Source organism: Thermobia domestica, chromosome 9, assembly GCF_964235325.1.
Source record: "Thermobia domestica chromosome 9, izTheDome1.hap1.1, whole genome shotgun sequence".
Classification (NCBI taxonomy): domain Eukaryota; kingdom Metazoa; phylum Arthropoda; class Insecta; order Zygentoma; family Lepismatidae; genus Thermobia; species Thermobia domestica.
In genome coordinates, this window is record NC_137462.1 from 162,350,842 (window position 1) to 162,365,179 (window position 14,338).

At 34.9% G+C, this 14,338-nt stretch overlaps 1 protein-coding gene across 1 annotated transcript in view; it reads left to right on the forward strand.

Annotated features, from left to right (window-relative positions):
- Positions 1 to 14,338, forward strand: part of cin (Molybdenum cofactor synthesis protein cinnamon) — an 87,676-nt gene that overhangs the window by 58,286 nt on the left and 15,052 nt on the right. Inside the window, exon 11 of the mRNA XM_081772101.1 lies at positions 4,388 to 4,556. Coding sequence (XP_081628227.1) covers positions 4,388 to 4,556 — 169 coding nt within the window. The remainder of the gene's footprint in view (positions 1 to 4,387; positions 4,557 to 14,338) is intronic.

A 14,338-nucleotide genomic window follows, 5' to 3' on the forward strand; every position in this document is an offset into this window, starting at 1 on the left:
TGTCTAAGCCGCGAAGAGTTTTTTCTTCTTCTTTCCACTCCTGTCTCATCCATATACTTCCATTGTGATGGCTTGGCACCCTGACGTGAAAATAAATAGAAATATTCGAATTAGTTAAGTGTAAGAATTACCCTTGATTTTGAAGTTTCGAACTTCGTATAAATTCACTCATAATACCAACTTAATTCTATAAATTTTAGCGTATTATTTGCTGTCAGCAGGAAATAGAAAGTGAACTACTTACCAGAAAATATTGAAAGCATGATTCTTCTTCTTGCGCTTCCTGTTTGATGAAACTTAGCGTACTTTTTAGTTTTACAATTATGTTTCGACTATTTCCTGATAAGTAATTCAGTAATTTATATATAATATTTATAAATGAAATGAAAAATAGATTCTTTCTTTTACTTAAATGAGTTGCCAAGCAATATGATCGGTAACTTCGGCTGTAACATCCCAGTATGTTTTAATTTGGAGAGGTTTTCTGGTTTAAAGAGAAAATAACTACTAAGTTATAGTGCTTTGATACAGTTTTTAAGGAGTTTATATTTTGGGAGGAATATTTTTTTCTGATGTAATGGTACTAGAAAAAGATTCCAAACACAAAGCAGTGAATAAATAAGAAACTTCAGTGTAAATTATCAATCAATAATGACTCCTTAAAAGATTTTATCAAAAGTTCTGTAATAATTTTAGTTTCAATCTCATTCTTGCTACTTGAAATTCTGAGACTAAATCATTTTCTAGCAAACAGCATTTGTTGTCTTAAATACTTTATCTACAGAAGCAGAGAGAAAGTTAGAAAAGTTCGGAATAGAAACTTGAAGAATAATTTTATTTCTTTAGTGATACTAACATCCCTATTGTGTGTATTGAAAACTCGACGTGCTGCACTGTTAACCATATAGTTTGTACTAACGAGAACTATCAGGCTGTTGAGTGGTAATATTGAGTAATACTTAGTCAATTATTGTAAACAAATATATTTTTTTAAGATAGTATTTCCTTGAAAGAGTAATTAAATTAATAGTCAGCCGTCATTGGCTACATATTTTAAGAAAATGAAATATTGTCGTTATGTAACAATATGCTATTGTAGTTATTGCTCATATGCTTACTTATGATTATATATATATATATATATATATATATATATATATATATATATAATGTTTACTTTGATGGGTATTAGTAATTGTAAGATGAATAACAAGTGATGACATAGGAGTACAAATTTAATTAACAGAGAAATATTTATTGAATACCAGAAATGCAATTCAAATTGTTGTGTTTTCAGCCGGCTTTTTTATTTATTATTATTTTTATTTTCTGGCTAAAATGAATTTCAGGGAAGAATTGAGCAATAAGTTATGAAGTACGAAATTCAAATTGGCTTCTGCTTGTTAGTGTTTGTTTCTTAAGACTTATTGAACTTTGCTTTTTGAGAGACTACGATCAGAACACATATGCAGTTTATTTATTAATAAATCTGGTCGATATATAGATCAAAGAAAGAAAAAAAGGAAAACACCAGTAAATGTAAGTACACTGCTTGACAGTTGCTAGAGTGCAAATACATATTGATCCATGACTTAGGAACATGATCTGGGTTCATCGGTGACCAATATATAAGTGCAGTATTATTCCAGCTTTATTGTCAAAAGATGGCTGGAATTCCTGCGTCATGCAAAGAAATAGGTCCTGATACTTAAAAAAAAAAGCAAAGCAACGTGGAGAGAGGATATAAAATGCAAGCTGCCATGAGTTCACAGATTCTGACCACATCAACAAGGCGAATGGCCACCTTGGACAGCACAGCATCCTGCACGTATGCTTGGCATATCGATTAGATTGTTCATGGAAACTAGGTTATGTTGTTCCGTTGTTGGCAGTTTTGAGAGCTTGGATAGTCCAATGTCGTGGATTTTTCTGTGCAGAGCAGCCAGGCATGTTCGATGGAGTGAGGTTAAGATTGAAGAATATACTGGCCAGTTCACATGATTGATAACATCACTCTAGAATGTGATTGTAACTGGGGTAGTTTTGTGTAGACGCACGTTGTCATCCATTTGAACAAAATCAGGATCCACTGTACCACGGAAAAAATGAATATATCCTTTCAGAATCTCGATGGAATACTAATTTTCAGTGAAAAATCCTGCGTCAAAGATGACCATTGGTATTCTTCTCTCTTTCGTCATCCCCGCGCATATCCTAACTCCTGAACCTCATAGCTGTCGCATTCATAGATTTGCTGTGCATGATATTGTCCCCCTTCTCTGCACATCATGTTATGTTCAGAATCAATTTTCACACAGAAATATGATTCATCTGAGAATTCATCATTAGAGTATTACTGTTGGTCCCAGTCATGATGTTTCCTATAGCCTACCTGTAATTTGGCATGACGTAGGGCGGGGAATAATTTAAGTTATTCCACTGGCTTCTACACATAGAACCTAATGTCGTGAAATGTGTTTGGGGAACACGTGTTACCAAAAGGACCTTCAAACGCATGAACAATTTGAATTGAAGTATCAGATCGATTCCGTTTTGCCAACTGACGAATGTACCGATTTATGTCGAACTGTTGTACACTTTCCATTACTTCAACCTTGCACACGGACTGCTGTTCCTCATGTAATAGTGGCTATCTGAAATCGGGAAATAACACTCTTTGATACACTTATTTTACATGTACCCGCCTCAAGCCGACCAACAGTTCTGCCATAATTGTAATCACTTAATGAATTCTTACCGACATATTTCAACAGACTATTCACTTTGGACAACAGTATTGCGCTGACAACATTATTACGACGCGTACAGAGCACGCTGGTCTGTTGGTGAGCACAACGGCTCAATAGTGTCCTCTACTGGTTTATTTATAACAATATACAAATACAGATCTTTGAGAAGTTGTGTGTCAATATATATTTGTTCTGTAGCAATTGTCAAATAATATTTATGAAAAGTTCTTGTATGATTAAGGTTGAGTCGCGTTTATCTATGTATTCAACTTTCAATCCCCACTCATGCACACAGTATCGATCGCACCATGTTGTTTGAAGGTCAACACACAGCTACGAACGTGCAGTACTGATTCACATCATAAGTGTGTGGTGTATTCGTCGTGGCTCCCAAACTGGACAAGTTTTAGAAGAGGTATATTGTGGCACTATTTCACGCCAAATTTTCTGTCTAATATTCAAAAGCAATTAAAAAATAGATTCACTATATTGCCACCAAATTGAAATACGTCAAAGTGGATCTACTGTTATCAAGAACATAAGTAAACGATATAAAAACCAAGAGGTTCCAGCTATTAGTTCATTCAGTAAGGGGTATCTAATGCAACTGTGCAGTGCAGTGTCTCCACGTGTGTTTCAGAAGTTACGTCGAAAGGTCCTCCCGGAAACCTTCCTACACGACTTGTGATGCCCACTTGAACTATGAACCGCACCTTGTGCGACAAATTACATCTCCGGAAGATAATTAAAAGTGGGGAACGCTACCTAAGTTAGACCAACTCCAGAGAGGAAAACTAACTGCAGATGTCTCGATGAGCGTCATCTATCCGGTGGTAAGTGGAAGTTCGTCGCTACTCCTGCATTTATCTTTCCGATTGTGGTAAAATTTGTGGCACAACTTGCACTTTTTGGCCGACTAAAAATTCCGCCCAGAATTTATTCATCATTACTGGGCAAATTTCTCGAAAGAATTTATTGTCGTCGCTGGATACTTTATACTGGACGATTCAGTATTCGTCAGGTGCCTAAAAACTTTAACATCAACTCTGTATACTATCAGTAACACATCTGATACACATTTATACATAAGATCTTCCTCATCTATGGAAATACTATAAATCAGGTCCGTTTAAACCAAGACAAGGCCTCATCAAATACATCTGAATGTACCTACATATTTCTGCAACGAATGGAAACAACTACCTGCATCAAGGCTATTCTATTTGAGGACATATCAGTGAAATCACTAGGTGGCAGCTCTGTGGTTTTTTGCGGATTTGGTATCATGAAGAGTATAGTTTCCTTGCGTTGTGTTACCACTCTCCGAGGCTGTGGAAAAGGTGTAAATAAGATTGGTGAAAGATTCCTTTTCCTGTGCGTTGTAGAAGCCTTCTGCAATAAAAATTGCGGTGCAGGACTATTCTTAAGACATATAGGGGTCACATTTAAGCGCAAACATACTGACACTGTGGACTTTACGTAGGAATTCGGAGTTCAAATTTGAACATATATATATGCGACTCAATCTTTTGTAACATTGACTATTAAAAATATCAGAACTCCCATTAAAAATTTTTTCTCCAGCTTGTAATGCTCTTTCGTGTGCTGTTTGCAATAACGTACCTTTTCATTAATAGGAAACCCACAGCATTTGCTACATGTGAATATAATGGGAAACGGAAACTAATATTGGGGCTTCCTGGAAATCCGGTGTCTGCTACAGTTACAAGCCATCTGTATGTTTTACCACTATGTAGGAAAATGTCAGGACATCCTTCACCTCTATGCACAACAATTCGAGCCAAGGTACCTCATTTAAATTCACTAAATGAACTGATATAGCGCGCCGCGCATTTAATTACGTGCCGCCAACCTTGGACTGCACTTAAGTACCCATTTTATTAATTTAATCGTGTACGTTTTGATTACTTTTTCTCATTATCATCGGTACGAGATTGTTATGGAATTTTTACATTGGGTTCATTAACTTACATAATGGTAAATTTTTAGTCTTAAAGGTAAACTGACTTTATTACTCCAATGAACGCTTAAAGGTTGATGAACTTCAGTGTCACACAGTGTGTGGCCTCCTGTTTTAATCTAAGACTTTACCTAAAAATTAAAATTTACCAATATGTGAATCCACGAACCAATATAAAAACTCTTTAAGAGTTTCGTACCAATGATGATGATAAGGAGTCATCGAAACGTGTACTATTAAATTAATGAAACTGATACTTAAGTTGAGTTCGAGGGTATTATTTCATTGTTGTATTTCATATCCTTTGTCTGGAATGGGTTTAACCTAAAATTTGCTTTCATGTCTAGAATCATTGTGTGACTAATGATGTAAATTAAGTAAGTGTATAAGAGAATATGTAAAGAAAAAAACACATATTTTTTTATTTTCTTACAGAATGTCCGCATCAATGCTTTATAGCTCCTTCAATGCTTTTTAATTTTTCTTCTTTTCCCTCCTTTTTTAATGAAAACGTTTTAGCGAAAAAGTTTATAGTTGTAATAATAATAATAATAATAATAATAAAAATAAAAATAAAAATAATAAAGAAAATGAAAAAAGAACAACAAAAATAAGCTAACGGAAAACCATTGTAATTTTACAGTCGCTGTTGTGTATTCGCTGGTAGAGGATTCTAAAGGCCAACATACACTAGCGTATTTTCAGCGCGCATTTTCGGTCCGTAAAATGATGTCGTAAATTTCGGTCCGTAAGTTGGCCCATACACCTAGCGTAAAAATAGGCGCGTAAAAGAAAAAGAAAAAGAAGCGGTCAGTTTTCGCTCTTCCTTTTGCCTGTTATTTCAGCACGCGGTCGTTTTCCAGTTTGCTCAAGTTGTTTGTACAGGACAGATCTATGTTTTAAATGCTGGTCCTATAAACATTATGCTATTAAGGAAACGAATAAAAAGAAAGAACAAAACAATAAAAACATTTGGACTAGCAAGTGATATTCAATGTAGGAGTACTTTTTATTTCTTTTCATAGTGTCAGAATGTGAAAATTCCATAGAATGTTTTAACAAAGTTAAATCAGACAGATTAAAAAAAAAGAAAGAAAGAAAGAAAGAACGAAAGAAAAACAAAAGCTAAATCCATGATTTCGTGAAAGCAGTAATTCAATTTAATAAATTTTCTCACTAAATTTGTTAGATTTCTCGAATAAAGAAATAAATAAATCTACCCTCTGTGGCGTAACATATCTCATGGAACCAGGGCCTACCATCCAGCTTGTGCCACTCATGCCTTTAGGGCAGGGTGCGAATCCCTGGCCGGAATTTCCTTCTATTTTGTTTTAATCCCTTCCAAAAGCAACAAATTGAAACATTGGTCCCTCACAAAACAATCAACTATCTCCTGTTAGGAACTATTTTATCCCCCTTCAAATATACACAACCTAATTCGCGCACTGCTATTGGGTAATATATGCTCAGCACATCTGCTGCTCTTGTAGAATCTAGTCCTTAATGAAAGGGTCAACAAAAAGAAGGAAAGTCAACCGTCTCCAAGTACAAACAAACCAAGTTTTAATTTCGAAGTGTGACTTGACAAGCTATTTAAAAGTTACAAAGAATATCTAGAATAATTAAAATTTTATATTTAGAAAATGAATTAACACTTAATCTGGAATATAACATAACCAAATGAAAACAATATCAATTGTATTGTTGTACTTTACTAATATGAAATGCGGCAACTAATTCACTCTCCTGTTTTCTTTCACAATCTTTGAAGCATAGCATTTGTTCTAACAGTGACGATATTAATGCACCATGCTCATTACATTGGATAGTACATTTGCTCATAATAAGAAGTTTTTGGAAGTTAAAATATCTTTTTAAGATAAAAAATACTTTACCTTAAATACAACTAATTTTTAAATATATAAGTGCTTGTGTTATCCCTTATCCATTTAGCAACTGTAGGATAGATTGCTTTATATTTAGAATAGTTCTCATCAGAGTCGTAGCAAAGTTGGGGGGCCAGCGGGGCGGTTGCCCCGGGCGCTGATAGCAAGAGGGTGCCGAAGAAGCAAGAAGAAAGGAAAGTATTGGAAATGAAAATAGATTTGTTAAAAATTTTCTTGCTCGCTACTCCCGCAATCCAAATGTTTCAATAAGAGTTAGAACAAGTTTTTACTTATTACTTAAAAAAAAAAACTATTATATATGATTTCTTAATGACGATGTGGCATACATGCTGCAAAGTAATGACTTACAGTGTACACAAGAGCGTTTTCAAAATCAGAAACGGTCACAGTCTTAAATACGTACGTATTCGGCATTTTGATGATGATGAGTTTTGTTAGTTAATCGTTTTTCTAACCAATCCTTTTAATCATGACGGTGAGAATAAAGGTATGAAAAATGAAAGGAGTGAAGAGACACGCAAGTTGTTGTTTGCGCGGGAATATTAAAAATGAAGGTAAACAAGAGGAATAATAACGTTATTGAATTTGAAACAGTTGTAGAATAGGGGCTTAATGGGTCAGAACTTTACTCCACGAATTTCGTCTTTTTCAAAGACTGATCGCTACCAGTTTTTTTTTTTTTTTTTTTTTTTTTTTTATTTCATTGACATATGAAATGCTTCCAATTTAAAGAAATTTATTGGGATCATTTCTCCATTAACTACTTGTATCGCCAGGATTCTTTTTTGTGCTTACGTATCTAGTTGTGTGATATTTTTTTATTTATCTACATACATACAAAATACACCCACACATTCTATATATATATATATATATATATATATATATATGTGTGTGTGTGTGTGTGTGTATTTTAATATTTTTATTAATAAAAGTAACCTTAAATTCAGAATTTTCAGTCATTAAGAAATTAAGTAAGTACTATAATTTTATACATACACTATGTGATCAAAAGTATCCGCACACCCGGCTGAAAATGACTTAGAAGTTCGTAGCGTCCTCCATCGGTACTGCTGGAATTCAATATGGTGTTGGCTCACCCTTAGCCTTGATAATAGCTTCCACCCTTGCAGGCATACTTTCAATCAGGTGCTGGAAGGTTTCTTGGGGAATGGCAGCCCATTCTTCACGGAGTGCTGAACTGAGGAGAGGTATCGATGTACGTTGGTGAGGCCTGGCACAGTCGGCTTTCCAAAACATCCCAAAGGTGTTCTATAGGATTCAAGTCAGGACTCTGTGCAGGCCAGTCCATCACAGGGATGTTGTGGTTGTGTTACCACTCCGCCACAGGCCATGCAGTGTGAACAGGTGCTCAATCGTGTTGAGAGATGCAATCGCCATCCCCGGACTGCTCTTCAACAGTGGAAAGCAAGAAGGTGCTTAAAACATCAATGTAGGTTTGCGCTGTGAGAGTGCCACGCAAAACAACAAAGGGTGCAAGCCCCCTCCAAGAAAAACACGACCACACAATAACATCATCACCTCCGAATTTTATTGTTGGCACTTCACGTGCTGACAGATGACGTTTACCGGGCATTCGCCATACCCACACCCTGCCATCGGATGGCCAGATTGTGTACCGTGATTCGTCACTCCACACAACGTTTTTCCACTGTTCAATCGTCCAATGTTTACGCTCCTTACACCAAGCGATGTATTTACCTGCGTGATGTGCGGCTTATGAGCAGCCACTCGACCATGAAATCCAAGTTTTCTCACCTCACGCCTAACTGTCATAGTACTTGGAATGGATCCTGATGCAGTTTGGAATTCCTATGTGATGGTCTGGATAGATGTCTGTCTATTACACTTTACGACTCTCTTCAACAGTCGACGGTCTCTGTCAGTCAACAGACGAGGTCGGCCTGTACGCTTTTGTGCTGTACGTGTCCCTTCACGTTTCTACTTCACTATCACATCAGACACAGTGGACCTAGGGATGTTTAGGAGTGTGGAAATCTCGCGTACAGACTTCTGACACAAGTGACACCCAATCACCTGACCACGTTCGAAGTCCGTGAGTTCCGCGGAGCGCTCCATTCTCCTTTCTCACGATGTCTAATGACTACTGAGGTCGCTGATAATGAGTACCTGGCAGTAGGTGGCAGCACAATGTACCTAATATGAAAAACGTATGTTTTTGGGGTGTCCAGATACTTTTGATCACCTAGTGTATGTAGTAGCCAAACTACATTTTGGATTTCAAGTACGAATATTAAACATATTCTTTACCTCCATCGATCAATATTAAGAAATTTGCAAAGAAGGTCTCTTCAGAGTTTCCGTTACACTTCACCAAATATTTTTTACCGTAAAACGATCAAAATTAAAATCTTCTTTATGTGGTCACATACAGAATAAAATTACAAAAGTTTACAATTATTACTGGAAATTGATGCTGTTACCCATTTCGAACATTTTTAAATCACGTAGTTTCTAACGTATTAAAATTTCATTTCCTATATTCGTTCCTGTATGAAACGTAAAAAGTTGTAAATTTTTATAACTTTTCTCAAAGTAGATTTGTGTACAGCAAAGGCAGTTTTGTAAGTTTAACAAAAAGTCCAAAATAAGCTTCTTGAAAACAGCTTATATTTGTAAACGAATAGAGAATGATTACTTTCGGTTGTTGCAATAGTCTATGCAAGCAGCATGATAAAAATTCAACGTAGCATAACAAGAACAGCTGTTTATCTTATTTGTAAATAAATAACTAAATAAATAATGGAAGGAAGGAAGCTTAATAAGGTGAGTGTATATATAATTTTTCGAACTTTTAATATTCTCCTTCACCGGACGCAAATTCTTATTAATTAATACACTGAGAAAAGTCCGTTATCCGGACAGTGGTATATTGTACAATTATACGGAATCATTTTGTTTACTACAGAAACCTGCACGGAGCATACGGTATCCATATGCTACAGACATTCCCCGCTTAGATGTTACATCATGCCGTTGCAGGATGTATGACATCTAACAGTCTTCCATATATCACATACGTATACGTATGTTACATACGCCAGTTGTATGTTACATGCGTATATTTGTATGTGAGATCCTGACCACCTATATACAGTTCTTTCGTTCGTACAGAAAGTACGTTTATTCGAAACCTGTATGCGGAAAGTATGTATAAAATGTACTTTTTCTAGTTATACATTTGCTGTACGTTAAGTCCTAAAACTTCATTATTTACACATGTAACCTACGTTTTTAAGTACGCCACATACATTTTTTCTGAGTATATAATTTCACAATACGCCCTATGTCCGCCTCTCATGTTAGTGTATAAGATATAAGAAATTTACAGCATTCAATGTAAGGTCTACTGAAAAGCTTTTGACACAGTAAGCAGACACTTTTGATCGATGTAAATCAACTTTTAAATTAAAAAATGATTGATTCAAATGACTGGACCAAACCACATGTTCAAATTAAATATAACAAATTTGGTGTTTTTTTTTTTTTTTAATAATTTAGTTAATTGTAAACAAATTAATTTAAGATGTTGGCCAATGTAATAACTATTAGTGAATATTCTACGTTTGAACGCATCGTTGGATGATTAACAGTTAATGAAAATATAATGAAACTAATTGTAAATCGGAAGTGAAGTGATTCAAATAAAAACGTATAGATCTAATTAAATACTACTAAAATTATTCCTCAACAAAGTCTTAAAAGTCACTTAAATTAGGAATATTATTAACAAATGTGCTGTCCATCGGCGATTAGGGGCATGAAGGTAATTGCTGCCCCCACTTTTTTGGCTTTACACTATAACCTAATTACATGCCCCCTTACTATTAGTAGTGTTTTGTCCCCCTTTTTAGTGTTCATACCCAATTGCCGTCACTGGTTCTTTCCATTGCAATCGAATAGGTCTGTGTTTTTGCGCAACTACAATTGATTACGGAAAGTAACATAAATTTAATACTTGATTAAAATTATTATAGTCATTTAGTATACTAAATATTAAATTTGTCTTAAAAAAAAAAAAAAAAAGGTTTGCACGTGTATGCTATATGGGAACATAAGAAACTGCAAATAATGAAATGTGGAGTTGTTACAAATGATTATAGCTGTTTCATGAATTTGGCGTAGCTATGATATTTGGCATATTATCACGAAGCTTTACCACAATATAGACATTAATTTATTTAATTTCGAACTTAGTCAAATTCGGTCCAAACATTAGCTATTCACAACACTCTATTCTCCAGTTCAACTCAGATTAGGTTATTTTCAAACAAAGTCAAACTATTCTGAACGATTGGTTTGTTTAAATTTTATTACATGTTGGTACAAACATCCAACTGCTTATAAAAATTAACTGAGCTACCCAATCTTAGTTCAGATTTCTTTTTCAAATGAAGTTTAAACTGTTAACTCATTAAATATACTTTGAACCAAATCCATTCGTTCGTTTAAATTTATTATTATTATTATTATTATTATTATTATTATTATTATTATTATTATTATTATTATTATTATTATTATTATTATTATTATTATATTTGTTTTACTACTTATGAACCAATGATTTGAAGCAATCTATGTCGGAAGAGTTTCCATTTACTGGTTCAGAAAATAAACAATTTGTTTTATTTTAATTTTTCATTTCTCTCAGTGTAACGAGCCCGTCGTATTGTATGTTTTTAATACTCATAGTTCTTATATTCATTACATAAGGCATATTTCACTGTAAGAAAGCGTAGTTATAATGAATTAAGCTGAAAGTAAAAAGAAAAATGTAAACAAACTTGTATGTTATACGAAACTGAAAACAATTAAATATCAATTAATTTCGAAGCTCTAGTAGTAAAAATGACACTAAAATAATACACTATTAAGTAAGAAGAAAATAGTACACTGTTAAGTCAATTATTATATAAATTCTCCTGAAGGATGGGCATGCTACTTATAAAGATAGTAAAACGATTAAGTTGAGTTGATTTTGAGTTTAACGTCCCTTTCACCAGCGAGGCTATATGAGACGAGACCTACTGATTAACGTGGAATCCGAACCACATGAACTCCCACCGGGAAGCAAACCCGGCTCTCCCACGCCAAAGACACGTATGCTAACCGTTTAGTCACAGAGGAGCTCAGTAAAATGATTGAGTTGTTCGTGAAAGAAATTATTTAAGTGTCAGATATTCATTGTTATTTAATATTTTGTGATAATAGACCTTAAGTTAACGTTTATCTGGGGAGAATTGATAGTAAGCACACCACAAAGGTTGAGAAATGCTTTAATGGCATACTACGAGTTAACATGAACTATTATGAGTGTAATCTTATTTCCTTCAAATGGGTGTCATTTCAATTTTGGCGTTAGGTATGTTCTGTCTTTTCAAATAAGTGTTGGCACAGTCCCCATCATGACGAGATATAATAAAATGTTGAAAAATATTCAACATAGCTGTACCCTGGATTGAACTTGAACTTTTAGGCTGAAAAGCAAGCACACTAAAGCGAGCAGTACAATGATTGTGCTACTTAGACTTAGTATGTGAGCATTAATGATGAAATAGGATTATTAGGTCTATTAAATTTAAATATATGTACAATCTGAGGTTTGAAATAATTCACAAAGAAAGAAACATTAGGCCATGTATTGCGGTTTCTCACATTTTCTTTTTCATGAGTAGTGTTAAGATCACGGGGGGAAAAAAAATAGTGACTTTCTGAACCTATTTTGTTACAAGTTCTTGTAAAATTGAGAAGATACTTAAAATAACAAGCAGCAGGTGGTCGAAATAGCAAAACATTTTCACCGAATTTCGATAGTCAAACGTAATTTTTTGCTGTTTTATCAGGCAGATATCGAGATAATAACTTGTTGAAGGTCAGGATTATTACTTTTTATTCTTAAATATACCTAGTAGGTACCTGTAGCCTCTATGCTGGTAGTGATTTCTTTCAAAAATATTGTACGGATAGCGTGGGACAAAACAAAATATCAGAAAGCTGAATTTGAACATTATTTGGTGAAGGAGTGTTCTTCATAAGAGTGAAATGTAATTTATCTTTGCTACTGGGGACATTTTTATTCATATTCGACCGGAGAGAACTAAGTGAACGAGAAAGTATGTCTGGAAGTAACATTTTATGTTGTTTGCCAAGGACGTACACAGGGGGTGGGTCCTGGGGGTCCGAACCCCCCGAAATTTCGACTTTTGTGTAAATTTAGCCTAATTTTAGGAACAATTTTAGGAATTTTAATATAAAATACCCTCATATTGAGTTTGGACCCCTCCCGAAATAAATTCCTGCGTACTCTAATGTTGGTTGCCCTAATCTTCTTTCCCTTCTCTTGCTTTCTCTCTCTTTTCTAAATAGCATGACATTTTTAGTTTGGCGGGAATCGGTCACATGCTATTAAAAGTCATGTTATACTTCTTTCTTTAATATCAGAATATGAGCAACTCTAAAGGTGTGACTTCGTTTTTATAACCATCTTGACCTCTCTGTGTATGGGGGGGGGGGGATAATTGTCAAATATTAAATTTAATGTTAAATTCGTAGTCGAAAGGCATCATGTTCGATTGGATTGGGTTTGAATTTAGCGACCTCTCAGACAGCGAGGCTATATGAGAAGTGAGATCCAAACTGCGTGAGCTTCTGCCGAGAATCGAACAGGATGTCCTGCACCGGAGAAGCTTACGCTGATCATATAGCCACGGAGGAGCTCTCATCATTTGGGAATTCTAATTAGAAAGTATTGGATTTAAATACCTTTTCCTCTATGTACTGAAAATTAATTAGGAAATAATATCTCGTTTTGTGCAATAGAAAATATTAATTTAGCCGAAATCATGTATTGTATAGAAATACTGAAACTAGATTGGAATGAAGATTTCTGGTGAGTCTACCAGCAAACCTCAGCAACGATTCGCGAGGACAACTCAAGAACAGGTTTTCTCTTCTGAAAACAATAAGACCAGACCAGGGAGAAGGCCGTGGGAAGGGCAAGAGACCACCTGCTGCTCGAAAACCCTTTCATCTGAGCCGTTTTTACGCGCCGTATTTACGCTCGAAGTTAAAAGCAGCCAGACTTTTCAAGCGTATAAAAATTCGGTACGTAAACGTACGCCAGGTCCCATACACTAACGTATTGACAGCTGCTAACAAGACTAGCGCATGAAATTTTATGGCTACGGCTGAAAAATACGTCAGTGTATGGCTGGTGTAAGTTCGACAATAGTGTAGACCGACCAGCGCAGACTAATTGTTCAAGCCGCAAGAACTTACTTAACTAAAAAAAAAAGAAAAGCTAGACCACCCATCGGAGGAATCTACTAAATCCACATGCTCCAACCTCGAAAAACAAAGAGGAGAAAGAAAATTTAATATTGGAAAATGAAATAATCATTGTCGTAACTGTCCGTAAATACACGTATATTGAGGTAAATTTTGGTCCAAAATAAAACCCGCAGACAGGAACAAAAACAAAAAAAAAAAACAAAACAAAAAAAATAAATAAAGAAAGAAAAAAATAACGAAAAAAATACACGCAACAGAAATTTAATCGTTAAACTAACAGCAAAGAGTCAACCGGGCGGAGTAGACATGAACTCTGATAAAATTCCTGAAACACGAGTTGAAAAGAGTTAGTTCAAAAGAGAGTT